Genomic DNA, 13,814 nt, shown 5'->3' with positions numbered 1-13,814 from the left:
AACGTGATTTACGTTAAGATTTAAAAGAAGTTCAGTATATGAATAGCTTTTGTTCAGTTAATTTATTGGAAAAATTTCATATCAATGTTGTAATCACAAGTTTTGTGCCATACTAAAATATAATCTGATACACAAAGAAGCCGGCCGCGGTGGCCAAGCGGTTCTAGGCGCTTCAGTCCGGAACCGCGCGACTGCTACGGTCGCAGGTTCGAATCCTGCCTCGGACATGGATGTGTGTGATGTCCTTAGGTTAGTTAGGTTTAAGTCGTTCTAAGTTCTAGGGGACTGATGACCTCAGATGTTAAGTCCCATAGTGCTTAGAGACATTTGAACCATTTTGATATTCAAAGAAGAACCAAAAGCGGTAAGCTGCTGCTACTGAGGCCCATATGTACATTACCCTAAGGGACGGCTAATACAGAGTGTTCAAAAGTAATAAAAAAGCCAAAGGCCAATAGTCCCGAAAGTTTTGCGAATAGCTCTAACAGAGCCCTAGTGATAACACTTTTCCATCATTCACTTTTCACTTTCGCGTATACACACCCGAATTGTATTCGTTCCAGAGCCTTTAATCAAGCAGTTATTATTATTTTATGTTTGAAATTGAGTTCAGAAATAAAAATTTTACTTCTGTGTAAAGCTGTAGACTTTGATGTGGGGGAGAATGATTCACTGGTGGAGGTGGTGGGTAGATACAGAAAATATAGGCGGCCAGTGTTGACGATTATATTGACTTCTAGGTTGGGGAGGAACCGCTCCAGTGTCCAGAGGAAGTGGATGGTGGGGGAGGTAGACAATCCAGACCGCGACGTCAGGTGAGGGGGAGGGGGGCAGCGTCAGCGCATCGTCAACGCTGCGCAGGGGTGAATTTCCCATCTGTGCATCGTTTGGCCTCGTGCAATGTCTGTAGGCACGGTCCTGCTCCCGTGACTGCGGTCGGAATAGGCCAGTACGAGGCCTCCGCGATGGACAACGGTGGCTCAGGGTCAGACCCGGACTGTCGATTCGGATGCACTAGCAACGCTGGCTGCCCCCGATGCCTACAGCTGAGAGGATGATGACTCGTCCCCAAATCCATCCAGGCTGTGGCTGGACTCCAGCCAGCAGGAGGTCCTGACGTTATGATGGACAGGCGTCGACAGTCTCATGGTGAAGACCGACACACACTGCAAGTACAAATGTTTCGACATTGCCAGCCTAGCTTGACAATCTGCTTTTATACACTACTGGCAATTAAAATTGCTACACCACGACGATGACGTGCTGTTGTTGTTGTTGTGGTCTTCAGTCCTGAGACTGGTTTGATGCAGCTCTCCATGCTACTCTATCCTGTGCAAGCTTCTTCATCTCCCAGTACTTACTGCAACCTACATCCTTCTGAATCTGCTTAGTGTATTCATCTCTTGGTCTCCCTCTACGATTTTTACCCTCCACGGTGCCCTCCAATACTAAATTGGTGATCCCTTGATGCCTCAAAACATGTCCTACCAACCGATCCCTTCTTCTAGTCAAGTTGTGCCACAAACTTCTCTTCTCCCCAATCCTACTCAATACCTCCTCATTAGTTACATGATCTACCCACCTTATCTTCAGCATTCTTCTGTAGCACCACATTTCTAAAGCTTCTATTCTCTTCTTGTCCAAACTAGTTATCGTCCATGTTTCACTTCCATACATGGGTACACTCCATACAAATATTTTCAGAAACGGCTTCCTGACACTTAAATCTATGCTCGATGTTAATGACGTGCTACAGACGCGAAATCTAACCGACAGGAAGAAGATGCTGTGATATGCAAATGATTAGCTTTTCAGAGCATTCACACAAGGTTGGCGCCGGTCGCCGACACCTACAACGTGTTGACATAAGGAAAGTTTCCAACCGATTTCTCATACACAAACAGCAGTTGACAGGCGTTGCCTGGTGAAACGTTGTTATGATGGCTCGTGTAAGGAGCAGAAATGCGCACCATCACGTTTCCGCTTTTGATAAAGGTCGGATTGTAGCCTATCGCGATTGCGGTTTATCGTATCGCAACATTGCTGCTCGCATTGGTCGAGATCCAATTACTGTTAGCAGATTACGGAATCGGTGGGTTCAGGAGGGTAATACGGAACGCCGTGCTGGATCCCAGCGGCCTCGTGTCACTAGCAGTCGAGATGACAGGCATCTTATCCGCATTGCTGTAACGGATTGTGCAGACACGTCTCGATCACTGAGTCAACAGATGGGTACATTTGCAAGACAACAACCATCTGCACGAACAGTTCGACGACGATTGCAGCAGCATGGACTATCAGCTCGGAGAGCATGGCTGCGGTTACCCTTGACGCTGTTTACAGCATCATGTTGTTCGCATCAGTGTTTGGCGACATCGCGGTGAACAGACATTGGATGCCTGTATTCGTCATCGCCATACTGGTGTATCACCCGGCGTGATGGTATGGGTGCCATTGGTTACACGTCTCGGTCACCTCTTGTTTGCACTGTCGGCACTTTGAACAGTGGACGTTACATTTCAGATGTGTTATGACCTGTGGCTCTACCCTTCATTCTATCCCTGCGAAACACTACATTTCAGCAGGATAATGCACGACCGCATGTTGCAGGTCCTGTACGGGCCTTTCTGGATACAGAAAATGTTCGACTGCTACCCTGGCCAGCACATTCTACAGATCTCTCACCAACTGAAAACGTCTCGTCAATGGTGGCCGAGCAACTGGCTCGTCACAATACGCCAGTCACTACTCTTGATGAACTGTGGTATCGTGGTGAAGCTGTACGTGCACACGCCATCCAAGCTCTGTTTGACTCAATGCCCAGGCGTATCAACGCCGTTATTACGATCAGAGGTGGTTGTTCTGGGTACTGATTTCTCAAGATCTATGCACCCAAACTGCGTGAAAATGTAATCACATGTCAGTTGTAGTATAATATATTTGTCCAATGAATACCCGTTTGTTATCTGCATTTCTTCTTGGTGTAGCAATTTTAATGGACATTAGTGTACTGGACAAGGCAAGTCTCCTTGAAGTCACACATGCGGCTCATCAAGCATAATCGAAATGTCTCAGAACATTCGATATTGCCCTGACGAATGGGTCGTGATTGCAGAGCTGCTGGAATGGCGTAAGTGCTGAGCTCGCCCATGCTGGCGAGTGTTCGCGTTTTGGCATCGCTTCCCAGCCTCTGCCGCCACCACTACACTCCTCTCTTCGTGGAGTAATTCGGTCCACCGGACTGAGTGGTTACAGTATGGTTACAACAAAGTGATCGTATTTTACAAAACATTAATTCGATGTATAAGTTGTAAGTTCGCCAGCAGATGTCTTTGTTTCGTCTTTTATATTAACACTGTTTCGACTGGTCCACCTTCTTGGGCTCGTATGCTGTGTCGTTGTTTCTTTTCTCTGCATTGTCTCACTTCAGTTCAACGACACTTCACTCATTTCCTTACTCATGTCGATGTTCCCAGTATGAATCCGCAGGTTAGAGGATGATAAAGGTGGCATTTGGTCCCCCCTAAACTTGAAGTAGCATTCAGCGATGGCTGTTTTCATTAACATGATGAATGTGGCTGTCGTGGTTGCTTCACCTGTGAGCAACCGGTGCTGACGCTTGGTCCCAGAAGATGGTCAGGTGATATGTGGATATTCTGGGCGGCATGCACCTCGTCCATCCAGTCTAGCAGGGACAGGTATTGGGTATTATTTAGATAAACATTGTTTTCTTTACGCAACATTTCAAACGTGGGGTGTGGTAGGAATGTAAGTGAGTAAGTTGTGTTCACGGCTGTGACTACAGAGATGGTGGTGGGTAGTCAGAAGGTAGGTCCAGTAATATCGCAACTCGTGCCATTGGTCTGCAACCCTTGACCTTGCAGTTCTAAGTGCTACGTGCTACCAAGTCGTCCTTGGTTGAAACAGGTACCGATGATGGCTCAGGGCTCTGATACTGAAAAAGAGCCAATGAGACCCAGTTTTTTGGATGAACTTGTTTTTCCTGCAATTATCTGTCTTGGACACGAATGCAGATTTCTCGGCCTGGAAAAGGTTGGGCTTACATGACCTCATTACGGTATGTAATAGTTTTGTGGGGGAGACGGTAATTCGCATGGTCCATTCTGTAGCAACTCTGAAAGTGTAAGCATGTGTGAGACTTCTTATGTTGTGCTGTCAGCAGAACCTCGTCTACTCTGTCATAGGAATTTCCTCAGGGTTTCTCCATTACCTTCAATAAATAAATCGCCCCAGCAACAACACACTTCAGAAAAGAATCTGTCTGAAGCTAAGTATTGAAGGCTAACACACACACGTACTCATTTGCATTCAATAACAAACTATTTCCTACAAGTCTGCACTGGATAGAGAACTACTTTTACACAAAATACACATTTCAAAAAATAATATAATGCACTACATTTCCGAAACAAACTAATTAATTGCGTAAAGTTTACGCTATACTCTTTCTCAGTAACTAATAAGAAAGAAAACGCAGATAAGATTCATATACATATTGCGTCTTAGAAACGAAGGTAAACCAACAGTTACTTTACAAGGTCATCCCGTGATCGTAGGGCATATGCATGCGTACCACTTCAGGAGTGCTCTTAATTGGACAAACAATTCCTACATGCACAACATGGTGTGCGTTGGTAAGTGAAGCTTTATATTGACTGGAGATGTCATTTCAATTACTTGACAAGGCTTCTGGAAGCATGTAAGAAATTTCTTGGTTTCTTTTCTCGATACATAGGAGTTAGTCAGCATAGCCCATTGTCCAGTGTGATACTTGGGTAACTTCGTTTTCCCTTTTTACGTACCCTCCCGCCGCTCCATGGCCTTCCTATTCATATTGTGAACCTGGAACCATATAGTCTTCAGTTTCTTAGCAAAATTCTGTACGGAAGATACGTCTTCTCCAGAGCATGCTTTACACAGTCCAAAAGTGTATGACAAGTTTCATTCAAAAACAACCTAATATTCTCGTTTACCTTTGACTTACAGTTCGCTAGCACACATAATAACTTAAAAACTTTAGTATCGTTCTGTGCGTCCTCCCTGTCTTCTTATTGGCTTGCACATGCAGTACACTGGACAACAGTTTCCTGATTCGCAGAAGTCAACATTATTGCATCAGGTCAGACATGAAACTAGTCCCATGATATGATGGTCACCAGCTTTTAGAATTTCAATAACCAGTGGTTACCTATCGCATAAGCTACTGTTCCTGCTTTCTGTTTCGGTGCCACAATCGTGGACAGAAATCGTGAAAACTGATAGATTATACTCAAAGCGTACCGATTCTATGCCATTGTCTGTGCAAACGTTACAAAAATGTTCATACTGATCATTTGGAGCGGCCACTGCCCACAGGGAACGTTTGCAATGGAATCTGCTGTAGAATCAGTGCAGCTCATTGCACGCACTGTATACAGTTTTTTTTATACAGGGTGTTCCATTTATCTTGACCACACGATATAACTGTTTGTCCAGATGCAAATTACAAAATGTTTCAAGAAAATGTTCTTTAGCCGTCAGGGGGACATCAGCATGATTGCCTTCCTTGTAGCTTTGTTTTTTATAAAGATATGAACAGCGGTATGACTTTTTTAAATGACACCCTGAATTTTTTATTCAGTAATTCATTCCCTCTCCTAAAGACCTCTTCACCATTCACTGAAACACAACGTTATTAATTACATAACACGCTGCAAGCGCTTAGTGCAGGTACTCGGGGTAATGAAACACATCCACGTGCTAACGTTGACAGAGGACAAATGTAAACATAAGTAGAATCCACACCCGTCATTCCGCCAACCAACGTCAGTTGTAGAGTTGCGTGAGTAGAATGTTCACCAACGAAGAGAAGGTAGAAATGGTACTAATCTATGGAGAATGTAAGTTAGCAGAACAGTAATTGCAATACTGCTTTTTTATATACGGGTACATTTAGTACTGCAGTTTAGTCCTTTTAGATACTGGTGTGTAGAGTAGGCATGCAGTAAAGGCTGTCCTTCCTACAAACTGCATCGACATAACGTTTCTTTTATTGTTGTTGTTGAAGGTAGGCGAAATGCTACTCGGGCAGCGGAACTGTGAGAGACCGATATCCTGACGAGAACCCACCTTCCCGACGGATGTTTTCTCGTCTTGTTGCGACGTTTCAGGAAACGAGGAGTTTCAATCTACGACAACGCAATCCTCGCAGCACTCTCACAGACGAAGCTGCCGAAGCTACTGTTCTCGCTTCCGTTGCTATGAATCCACATGCGAGCACACGACAGTTTGAACATGAGATTGGCATTCCTAAAACCAGTGCACTTCGTATTCTTACACGCCACCGGTTCCATCCTTACCACATACACCCGCATCAAGAATTGCATGTGAATGATTTCCAGAACCGTGTACAGTTCTGTCAGTGGGCACAGCAGCAAATCCTCACCAACCCGAACTTCTACAATTTTTTGTTTACCGATAAATGTTCCTTCTCAAGCAAAGGCAGGTAAATGGAAGGAACATGCATTATTGGTCCAGCGACAACCCATGATGGCTTAGACAGGTGGAACATCAGCGTCAATGGAGAGTTAACGTCTGGTGTGGTATGCTTAATACTACAATTATTGGGCCGTGTTTCGTCGATGGTAGTCTAAACGGCACAGCGTAAGCCAACTTCCCCAGGTGAATTCCTCCTCCTCTTTTGGATGAACTGCCGCTCAGAACCAGAATGCTTATGTGGAATCAACATGATGGATGTCCAGCACATAATGCCTTGCGTGCACGTCGTGTTCTGAATCGAAGGTATCCTGCCAGGTTGATTGGTCGAGGAGGAACAGTTACTTGGCCTGCTAAGTCTCCTGGTTTAAATCCTCTGGACTTTTTCTTTGGGGATGCATTAAAGACGTTGCCTATCGCGATAGTCCAACAATTCCAGAGGACGTGCAGGAACGTATCATGCTTGCTTGTAATTCTCCTCAGCAGGCAACACTGGAAGCACTAAATAATTCTTTCATTCAACGAGTGCACCAGTGTCTCGGTGTGCAGGGTCACCACTTGGAGCACCTACTCCTGGACAATGGTACAGGGGAGCCAGAGTCAATTTTGTGTTATGTTTTTACTTGGTTTCCATTTGTTTCCTGACAACTCCAGTAAGTGGACCAGTTTGTGATCCGGGGCTCAACGTCAATGTTGTGTTATGTAATTAATAACGTTGTGTTTGAGTGAATGGTACACTGTGATACATTTTTGAATAGGTCTTTAGGAGAGGAAATGAATTACCAAATAAAAAATTCATTATTTCTCATAATCCAGGAAGTGAGGGCAGGACCAGTGATCCAAATCCTTTAATCATACTAAGACTAATTCACACTTCAGAGTCCATTGAAACTTCAGCCTCTTCTTCAGAAAAATTTGGCAAGAACTTTTTATAATAATTAGCTATCCCCGGCCAAGATTGTAAATCTTCCACTGTTTTAGGTGTCTGACCTGGATTTCCTGTATGACTTATGCAGGCTGAGGGTTGGTTCACATTCCATCCTGACCGATGATATGGCCTAAATAACGAAGCTCTTTTAGCACAAAGTAACACTTTACTGAACTATACGCTAGTCATACCACTTGTTATCGACTAAGTACGTCACATAATCATGCTATGTGTTTCTGGATGTCCTCAGAGACGACTATAATATCCTTCAGGAACACCAAACATTGTTTTAGTTTCATACCATGTAGTATACTTGTCCAACAGGTACTTGAATGTCGCTGGCGCATTCTTTAACCAGAATGGCATTCGCTGGTGCTAAATGTGATCGGATGGAACCATAAACACAGTTTTGGGTCGATCGTTTGATCTTATCTCTATCGAATAGTACCTATTCAGCAAGTCTATGGTCTTAAAGTAACGACATTGTTCCAGGACACCTAGTGTCCTGTGATGTTAAGTGCTGGATGTCTTGGGTCGATACTCTAGGGCTATCTCTATAGTATGGTGCCCACCCCACAAAACTATGATCATAAAGTAACGGAATTTTCCTCAGTTATCTAGTGTTTCTTTGGCGTTATGTACTGGGTATGCCTTACGTGGCTCTTTTTTTGGTACAATTACTGTCGGTGCTGATCATTGACTGGCACTGTCTTCTATAATTCCACTATGGAGCTGTTGGCCAATAAATTCCTTTATCACTGGTTGTGGATGATGTAGAATTCGATATGGTTTTCTATACAGTGGTGGTTCATTCAAAGTCGAAATCATATCCTACATCATCAGTGCCAATGGACTGGGTAAACAACCTTGCATGTTCTTCTGATAACGTTTCCGTCTTCTCCCCATCATGTCCTTCCACAGGCGACACCTCTTCCTGCAGTGTAGATAAGTCAATAGACTAGCATCAACTATTCTTTCCTGAAGTCTCTATCCAATTCTCCCTCGTCCAAAACTTGCAGGTTACTTAGTAGTATATGTCATAATTCCACTCCTACTCAATCTAAATTACCCATGCTGGTGGGTACTACTCAATAACTGTCAGCTTTCATATCTAGGGTAAAACGTGGCCGATAAAACGCTGTGACTTTCCTAGTTCATTTGACATCAAGGATTCAACCACACATCCAGTATTGTCTCCTCCTATGTCCACTCACACTATCTTTCCTGCACATCTCTATATTATATCACACAAGAGACCTTGAATGCAATATAGCTATACTCCCCTGCACATAGGGTGTGTCTTGAATCTGTTGGGTCCTTTCAGTAGTAGAACTGAGAGAAAGCAACGGCTCCATTATGCCCTGTTGAAGATCGACTTAGGAGTGATGTTCAGTCAGAAAACCTAATCAGAGTATATCAAAGCTTAAGTCTACGCTAGGGCAACGTTCGCAAAGCCCTGAAAGCCCTCTCCATACTCAGAATCGCAAAACTGCTGAAGAAAGCACGTGAATAATATCCCCGTACACACTATTCAAATTGCACTGAGGAGTGTTCAAATTCCTTACATTAAGTATGTCCTAACTGGCTAAAAATACCTGTGACCCCATACCCAGCAAAAATTTGTACACTCCTCCTATAAAGCCAGTTAATCACAGTTTGCCACTTCTTTCACATGCAGATGCCTCGCGTTAAAATTTGCTGGGAATACCACTCAGTGGCTGCAACATTCCCTCTTTCACAAACACCATAAATCACGTTCACAGTGTACAACCTGTTTACATTTATAACATTGTGACTTTCTATAATAATACTGAATGTGGCCAAGTTGACCAAATTTTAACAGATGGTTCAAATGGCTCTGAGCACTATGGGACTCAACTTCTGAGGTCACCAGTCCCCTAGAACTTAGAATTAGTTAAACCTAACTAACCTAAGGACATCACACACACATCCATGCCCGAGGCAGGATTTGAACCTGCGACCGTAGCGGTCTCGCGGTTCCAGACTGCAGCGCCTAGAACCGTACGGCCACTTCGGCCGGCTTTTAACAGATGGTCTCAGTATTAGAATCCACTTTCCTCTCCCTTGGCTTCGTCACTGCATCAATCTCTGGTGATGCTGCTGAAGGCATTACAGCCTCGCGTACCAATATAACTCCATATGTCCTTTAGACGACATATCAGAAGGCGAACCTCTCAAAGACGCAACTGGTGCTATTAGTTGTGCCTTCTGTAAAACAGCCTTATTGTATATGCGACACTTCGATGTTACCTGAAGATGACCTAAGAAGCCAAAAGCTGGTTTTTGACCAAATAAATATAATGTTCCAGAACATTCCTTTTTCATACTGAAAGTATGTACATACTGAAAGTACACGGAAATAATGGGTGCTGGTAATGCTATTCTTTCCATATCATTTATCGTTCCTCTCAAGTAAGAAATGTTTGCTTGTGCTCCACCGGCTCTTCCGGCTATTCACAGCGTATAACATTCCCGTTCATCACCGTCATTTCAGCAGCTCCTGGCACTCTCTTTGTTCAACTGGAAGAATAAAATTATTGATTTTCTCAAATTATTTGATTCAGAAATATTTACTCTTGGTATAATTGTCCACACTGGTAATAAACAAATCAATACTTAAACATGTTTTCCATTTTACAATCATCAACGTATCTGAGACATGCTGCAGCTCGCGTTGGTGCTATTTGTGGGTTTCCGATCTCTGTTAGAGGCCAGACGATATAGTTTAGTTGGCATGGTTGCTGTTGTTTGTCGTCTTCTCGTGTTGACTGACACCACTCGGATTCGCAAGCGTTGTCTGTCCGCTAGTGGCAGCAGCGGCAATTGTCGATGTGTAGTAACGGTTGCCCTATCTTTGGGGCGCCGTCATTGTTTTTCCGGGTCGTGTGAGTGGGCCAGTTCGATTGGGAACTCAGGAGGAGCCAGGTCCGCGCAGTGCCAGAACGCGCCGAGACTGCTGGCGGCACGCATGGGTCTCACGGGAGGGTGTACGACCTCGTCGTAAACCGGATCAAACAAGCTTTAAGATGAGTGCATTTCAATCCGAGTAGAGAAACCTCCACCATTGTGATATCTTGCGATTTTCCAGTGACTTGGGTTCGTGTTGCTGCTCGTAGTGTCGCCGAGGCGAAGAGCAGCAAGTGGGGTGCTTGGGGAAGGCGGACCTGATTAGCTTTCCTCGACTTATAATTATTATTTACTGCGTTCAACTTGTTACAATTTGTTAAGTTCAACCAGCGGTAATTTTTCTTGCCTGGTGGCCGCTGACGCCCTAGTTCCCTGCCCTAGGGGGTTAGTGTATGTAACGGCAGTGTACGTTTCCTCGCCTTGCCGCTGCTGTCACTTAAGGCGTGTAGTTTTGACAGCTTTCTTGCTTGTAGATCGGTTGGAGATTCTTCTACTCTGGTGGTAGTGGTTCCTTTCTCGCTCTGGGCGCTCTAACGCAGTATTCTGGGGAAGTAATGCAGACCGCCGGTTCTGGCTTTGGCGTATTGTTCCATCGTTGCATTTGGTTTATTGGACGTCAGGTAGCTTCAGCAAGATTATCATTAGTCATTCGTTAGGCTGCCACTAGTCTGAGTTACCATCTTGTGAAGTGAATGCAACTCTTGGCTGCCTATCTCATCGCTCGCGAAGGTGTTTGTTGCCGGACCTGCTCAGAGGTCGATTCATGGAGCACCATCTGTGGCCCCTTGGTTCTTGTAAGACATGTGTGTTCTAGAAAGGAGGTCTGATGGCCAGTAGCTCAGTGTAACGCTCCTTCAGTCCACGCCTTCTTTGGGTGTAATCTGCCCCAGTACCCTTTAAGGAACTTATGTACTGGTCCTTGTGTTTTATTGTTGTATTATTTATTACAATATCTTGTAACGCCTACATTAAAGGTTATATATGTCTAGTTAATAGTTCTGGTCGCCTTCTGGAATACATCTAGCAGTGTAGTGTGCAGCGGATGTTAAGGGTTGTGTTACAAAGTTTACTATCACCTTATTTCACCCGTTTCGTGATCATTTGCTTTTTTTAAAAAGAAATTAACCTTGGCTATTGTATTTTCTGTGTTACAGGAGGTTTCTAAATTTTTTATATTACTACCATTACTGGCATGTAAGGCCTTCAGCCGTGATTGTGGTCGCTTGCAGTAAGCCTTAAAACTTTATTTACTGCCATACCTGGCGTCTGATGCCTTCTGCTGCGTTTGTGGCGACTTACCTTTAATATTTCAATACCTGTAAATTGTAAATTGCAGCGAGTTCTTAAACAATTCTTAATTTATTGTCATTCTTGGAGTGTAAGGCCCTCATCAGGGATTGTGGTCGCTTGCCTTAAAATTCTAATTTGGTTTTTTCTAAAATCTTTAAGAGTTTTCACATAAAGAAATTCGGAAGCGTTACTTTTCAGCACACCCTCGTCAATTTAAAAGTGTATAACTAATGATATGACTAATGTAAAAGACCAATATGTCAATTTTTATACATTTAAGCCACAGTCACATGTAAATCGGCAGCATGCAGCCATACAGAGAAACAAATAATGTATTTTTTGGTAGTCAAACGAAGCGCTCTACACTTTTCTGATAGAAAATATGCCAATTGTGCTACGTTAATATCGCCAGATCGATTAAGATATGGTTCGCTCCTCTTTGTCTGCCTTCTACATCTTCTTCACTGCAGATCATCCGAACGTGAGAGTGTTCATAACGCACGCCGGAATGCTGGGTCTGCTGGAAGCCGTCAACGCGGGCGTGCCCATGCTCGCCATCCCCTTCTTTGGTGACCAGCCGTCCAACGCAGCCACGGTGGTCGCAGCGGGCAACGCGCTGCAGCTGTCGTACGGAGACCTCGACTACCAAACGTTTCGAGACACACTCGGCGAGCTGCTAAACAACGACAGGTCAGCAAACTCCTGGACTCGGATGAATATTTAGAAGAAAGCTGAGTGTCGGGTGGCTATAATTAAAGGGCAGCTACTAACGGGACTCCAGTGTCGTCTGTCATCATCGTATGCCAAATAAACTCAGTTGGTACGCTAATGCGGAACCGAGTTACACTGGAAAACAAATTACACTACTCGCCATTAAAATTGCTACACCAAGAAGAAATGCAGATGGTAAACGGGTATTCATTGGACAAATATATAATACTAGAACTGACATGTCATTACATTTTCACGCAATTTGGGAGCATAGATCCTGAGAAATCAGTACCCGGAATAAACATCTCTGGCCGTAATAACGGCCTTGATACGCCTGGGTATTGAGTCAAACAGAGCTTGGATGGTGTGTACAGGTACAGCTGCCCATGCAGCTCCAACACGATAGCACAGTTCATCAATAGTAGTGACTGGCGTATTGTGACGAGCCAGTTGCTCGGGCACCATTGGCCAGACGTTTTCAATTGGTGAGGATCTGGAGAATGTGCTGGCCAGGGCAGCAGTCGAACATTTTCTGTATCCAGAAGGGCCCGTACAGAACCTGCAACATGCGGTCGTGCATTATCCTGCTGGAATGTAGGGTTTCGCAAGGATCGAATGAAGGGTAGAGCCACGGGTCGTAACACATCTGAAATGTAACGCCTACTGTTCAAAGTGCCGTCAATGCGAACAAGAGGTGACCGAGACGTGTGACCAATGGCACCCCATACCATCACGCCGGGTGGTATGCCAGTACGGCGATGACGAATACACGCTTCCAATATCTGTTCACCGCGATGTCGCCAAACACTGATGCGACCATCATGATGCTGTAAACAGAACCTGCATTCATCCGAAAAAATGACTGTTGCCATTCGTGCACCAAGGTTCGTCGTTGAGTACACCATCGCAGGTGCTCCTGTCTGTGATGCAGCGTCAAGGGTAACTGCAGCCATGGTCTCCGAGCTGATAGTCCAAGCTGCTGCAAACGTCGTCGACCTGTTCGTGCAGATGGTTGTTGTCTTGCAAACGTCGCCATCTGTTGACTCTGGGATCGAGACGTGGCTGCACGATCCTTTACAGCCATGCGGATAAGGTGCTTGTCATCTCGACTGCTAGTGATACGACGCCGTTGGGACCCAGCACCGCGTTCCGTATTACTCTCCTGAACCCACCGATTCCATATTCTGCTGACACTCATTGAATCTCGACCAATGCGAGCAGCAATGTCGGGATACGAGAAACCATAATCGCGATAGGCTGCAGTCCGACCTTTATCAAAGTCGGAAACGTGATGGTACGCATTTCTCCTCCTTACACGAGGCATCACAACAACGTTTCACCAGGCAACGCCGGTCAACTGCTGTTTGTGTATCAGAAGTCGGTTGGAAACTTTCCTCATGTCAGCACGTTGTAGGTGTCGCCACCGGCGCCAACCTTGTGTGAATGCGCTGCAAAGCTAATC

The 13,814-nt window shown here is 44.7% G+C and overlaps 1 protein-coding gene across 1 annotated transcript in view; it reads left to right on the top strand.

The window, feature by feature from the left end:
* LOC124616639 (UDP-glycosyltransferase UGT5-like) overlaps positions 1 to 13,814 on the top strand; it is an 82,388-nt gene that overhangs the window by 45,702 nt on the left and 22,872 nt on the right. The window contains exon 5 of the mRNA XM_047144966.1: positions 12,112 to 12,331. Within this exon, the coding sequence (XP_047000922.1) occupies positions 12,112 to 12,331 (220 nt within the window). The remainder of the gene's footprint in view (positions 1 to 12,111; positions 12,332 to 13,814) is intronic.

The sequence above is a fragment of the Schistocerca americana genome, chromosome 5 (genome assembly GCF_021461395.2).
Source record: "Schistocerca americana isolate TAMUIC-IGC-003095 chromosome 5, iqSchAmer2.1, whole genome shotgun sequence".
Taxonomy (NCBI): Eukaryota; Metazoa; Arthropoda; class Insecta; order Orthoptera; family Acrididae; genus Schistocerca; species Schistocerca americana.
Note: the sequence above shows the minus strand (reverse complement) of the source record. Positions and strands in the feature narration are given on the sequence as shown.